Source organism: Microtus ochrogaster, linkage group LG5, assembly GCF_000317375.1.
Source record: "Microtus ochrogaster isolate Prairie Vole_2 linkage group LG5, MicOch1.0, whole genome shotgun sequence".
NCBI classification, from domain to species: Eukaryota; Metazoa; Chordata; class Mammalia; order Rodentia; family Cricetidae; genus Microtus; species Microtus ochrogaster.
In genome coordinates, this window is record NC_022031.1 from 21969093 (window position 1) to 21972527 (window position 3435).

The 3435-nt window shown below is 33.5% G+C and overlaps 1 protein-coding gene across 1 annotated transcript in view; it reads left to right on the forward strand.

Annotated features, from left to right (window-relative positions):
- The window catches only part of Ccnc (cyclin C), a 22850-nt gene extending 19415 nt beyond the window's left edge, over nucleotides 1–3435 (forward strand). The window contains exon 11 of the mRNA XM_026786807.1: nucleotides 800–3435. Within this exon, the coding sequence (XP_026642608.1) occupies nucleotides 800–854 (55 nt within the window). The 3' untranslated portion in view covers nucleotides 855–3435. The remainder of the gene's footprint in view (nucleotides 1–799) is intronic.

The following is a 3435-nucleotide window of genomic DNA, read 5'->3' on the forward strand; positions in this document are numbered from 1 at the left end:
TTACATGACACTGAGACGCATTATAGACGCTGCTGGTTACAGTGATGTTACAGTTAAGAAGAAAGTGATGCTTAAGTGTTATGAGGAGCTGCTTAAGGCAGTCACTCAAACAGCTACCTTTGGATGCATTTTTTACAGAAGTTCCCTGAGTGATTCTCCACTAATGGCAGGGCCTGAAGCTGCAAGATGATGGTGGACAAGATAAGGCAATCTCCTATTGTCACAGTTACTGGTATTTTCAGCTTTAGTTCTTTTTATTTTTATTTTAATAGTCAACATTTTTCTAGGAAATTACCATATTTTTGATGTATAAAAGTTTGTTGTCTTTTCCATATGATTTTATTATGTCATTGGACAGCAGGTTGTTGTTGGCTTTTTTGTTTTTGTTTTTGTTTTTTGAAAAACACTTTGGATTTTCCTATAGAGTAAAAGTAGAGTTTTACATGTCAGATTTAATTTTGTAGGAAATTTGTCCAGAAGTTGTAATCTCTATGTTGAGTGATACCTGTAATAATAGTGAAATCTCAAACGCTAACTTAAGTCTTTGAGTGTATGTGGACACTAACTTCCAGACTGCTTGTTGTGTATGAGGGCCCAAAGTTACAGAAGAATAAAAACATGAGACCAAATGCTAGTTTGCTGGGTTTTAATTTTTCTACAACTGTGTCTTATAATACAGGAATGTCTTCGTTCTGTAGAATTGTGCCACAGAATAATAAACTTCAGAAACTAGTAGTATCAGATGTTGAAAATGAATCTTTTAATTGGCATAAACTTTCTTTCTTCCCCGTTTGAACAGTGAAGGAGAGCAGGGTCCAAATGGAAGTCAGAACTCTAGCTACAGCCAATCTTAGAACACCCGGAGGAATCCTGTAGTGGACCACTTGGAAGTAAAGCATGCAACAGTTTGAGTAAGGTCTTCACTGGAAATCAGATGCAAGCTATTGGGAATTCACTTAATTTTCACAAAATAAGTTTTTCTTACTTAATATGATTCTAGTGTATAATTTATTAAATCTTAATTACAAAATTTTGTAAAGCTCTAAGGGACCTACTTATACATGCACAGACATTTCAAAGTTAACTTGTCTCACACAAATATAATAGCTTTTTCTTTTAATTAAGGCAGGAAACATAACATGAAATGTCATTTGTTTAAAATTTTCTTTAGACATCGAGGGACCAAAAAAAAAAAAGGACATGAAAAGTCAATAAGAACTCCCTACCCTCCCCAGTTAAATTTTAAAACTTTTTTTGTTTGGTTGGGTTTTTCTTTGAGACAGGGTTTCTCTGTAGCTTTGGAGCCTGTCCTGGAACTCACTAAGTAGACCAGGCTGACCTTGAACTCAGGGAGATCCACCAGTCCCTGTCTCTGTTGTCTCTGCCTCCCTAGTGCTGGGATTAAAGGCATGCACCACTATTGCCCAGCAAATTTTAAAGGTTTTTTTAAGAAATTAAATCTTAGGAAAACCTGGGATGTTTTGAGAATTATATTTATAATTTGGGGGGGATTAATCAAGAACTTAACTGATTTTTAAAATGTATTTTATTCAGTACTTTTTATATCATCACAGAAGATACTAGCCCAGCCTGTTAAAAAAGTGCAATATGTATGGTCTACTTTGACATTTTGAAGGTTATATTGACTTATTAGCTGTTTTGAAATGCTTGGAAACCTGAAAGAAAATTATTTGCAATTAATTCACAGTTAATAAACATTTTAAAAGTTTAATTTGGTTAATCAATGAAGGTGAAATTTTAATGTTAATCTTTAATCTGTCCTGAGAATTTTTTTATGAGATGCATACACCCCAGTCTAGTTTTGTGTTTTAGTGTGAGCCGACAGATGTGCAGCAAGTATTCTGAGTCAAGAACCTAGTCAGGTTTTAGGCCAGTGTGATACTGGCTATTCTTAATTTTCATGAGTATAGACTTGAAAATAAATGTTACATCTGTGAGATTGGTATCTCTGGAACGTCATAAATTACTCTTTTTCTTCAGACTTGAAGGAAATGACAAATAAAATTTGGAATAATGGGGTATGAGTGTGTAGTCTTGCACGTCTAAAAAATAAATCATGAAATAAATTGCTAAGCATTGACTTCCTAGATAAATTGGAAGAATAAAAGTTAAATTCTTCAGCTGTATTTACTAGTGTCTTAAGTTCATCTTGTTAAGTTTGACTTAGGCTTTCTGAGAATCTTTCTGCATGCTAAATTAAAGCCCCCCCCCCAACTTTGTAAAGGGATGATTCCATATGGTTTATAATTAGATTGTAAGGAAAGTCTTGATTCCTTATGGAAAGTATCAAATGAGCTAGAAAGTTGACAATACATTACTACCAATATGGGCCCTCCTAAGATTGTGTAAAGATAAGAAACAAGAAAACATGCTCTTGCAAGGTCTTAAGGAGTTCATCGGAGCTTAGCTCGATGCTTGGTGATTGCTCATCAGTCATTAACTATGTTTTGTCTTCAAGCTTTTTTTTCAAGTTTATTTTTTCAGTCAGATCTTTCTGCTTCATAGTTATCTTTGTAATCTCTTATTGTAGAAAATTGAAAATTTACAAGAGCAGCCAAAGCAGTACAATAAATCTCCGTGTATGTATGATCTAGCTTCAACAGCCACTGGTTCATAGCCAATTTCATCTTGCTTCAAATTCCACACCAGTCTCCAGTTTGCATACAATTTTGAAGAAAATTCCAGATATATTATTTCATCTGTAAATATTTCAGTATGTACTCTCAGAGGTAATGGATCCTTAAAACACTATAAAAGTAAAAGTGCTTTTATAGTTTTCTATAGTTTTTTTTGTACTTTATCTAAAAGTTAATAAAAATAATTATCAAATGTTACATTAAAAGTTTCAGTTCCCTTGAAGTTGCAGAACATTCTATATATTCATTTATAAATCCTATTAGTTTTAGATTCATGAATTCTTTCTCCATGTTATTAAAAAAAAAATCCCTGTTTTCACTTGTACATCTATGAAGTTTCCCATAGCCTAAATTTTGCTGTGGGCATCTTTAGCATGCCAATTAGTGTGGGTTTTCCTCTTTGTATTTCTGTAAATTGGTAATTGAACGTGAAGTCTGATCACAATGAGATCATTTCATTTTTGCTAAACTACTATATAAGGTGGCAGTCACTTCCGTTAGTAACAGATAGTAGCGTTCTGTATTGTCACCCACTTAGGACAAATATTGTTTTCAGAATCAATTACTGTCTTAGGCACACTGTCCAGTATCATAGCCAGCAGCCCCTTAGGGTGGAGTGGTTACCATGTGGCTTGTCTGAATGCAGATATGCTGTAATGTGTTGGTTTTCAGGTACTTCCTGCAAAAGCAAAAGAATGTTAAAATCTCAATTTGTTTATAACCATTATATGTTTTAAATGGTAATATTTTGGAGATATAGAATTAAATAAAACATTAT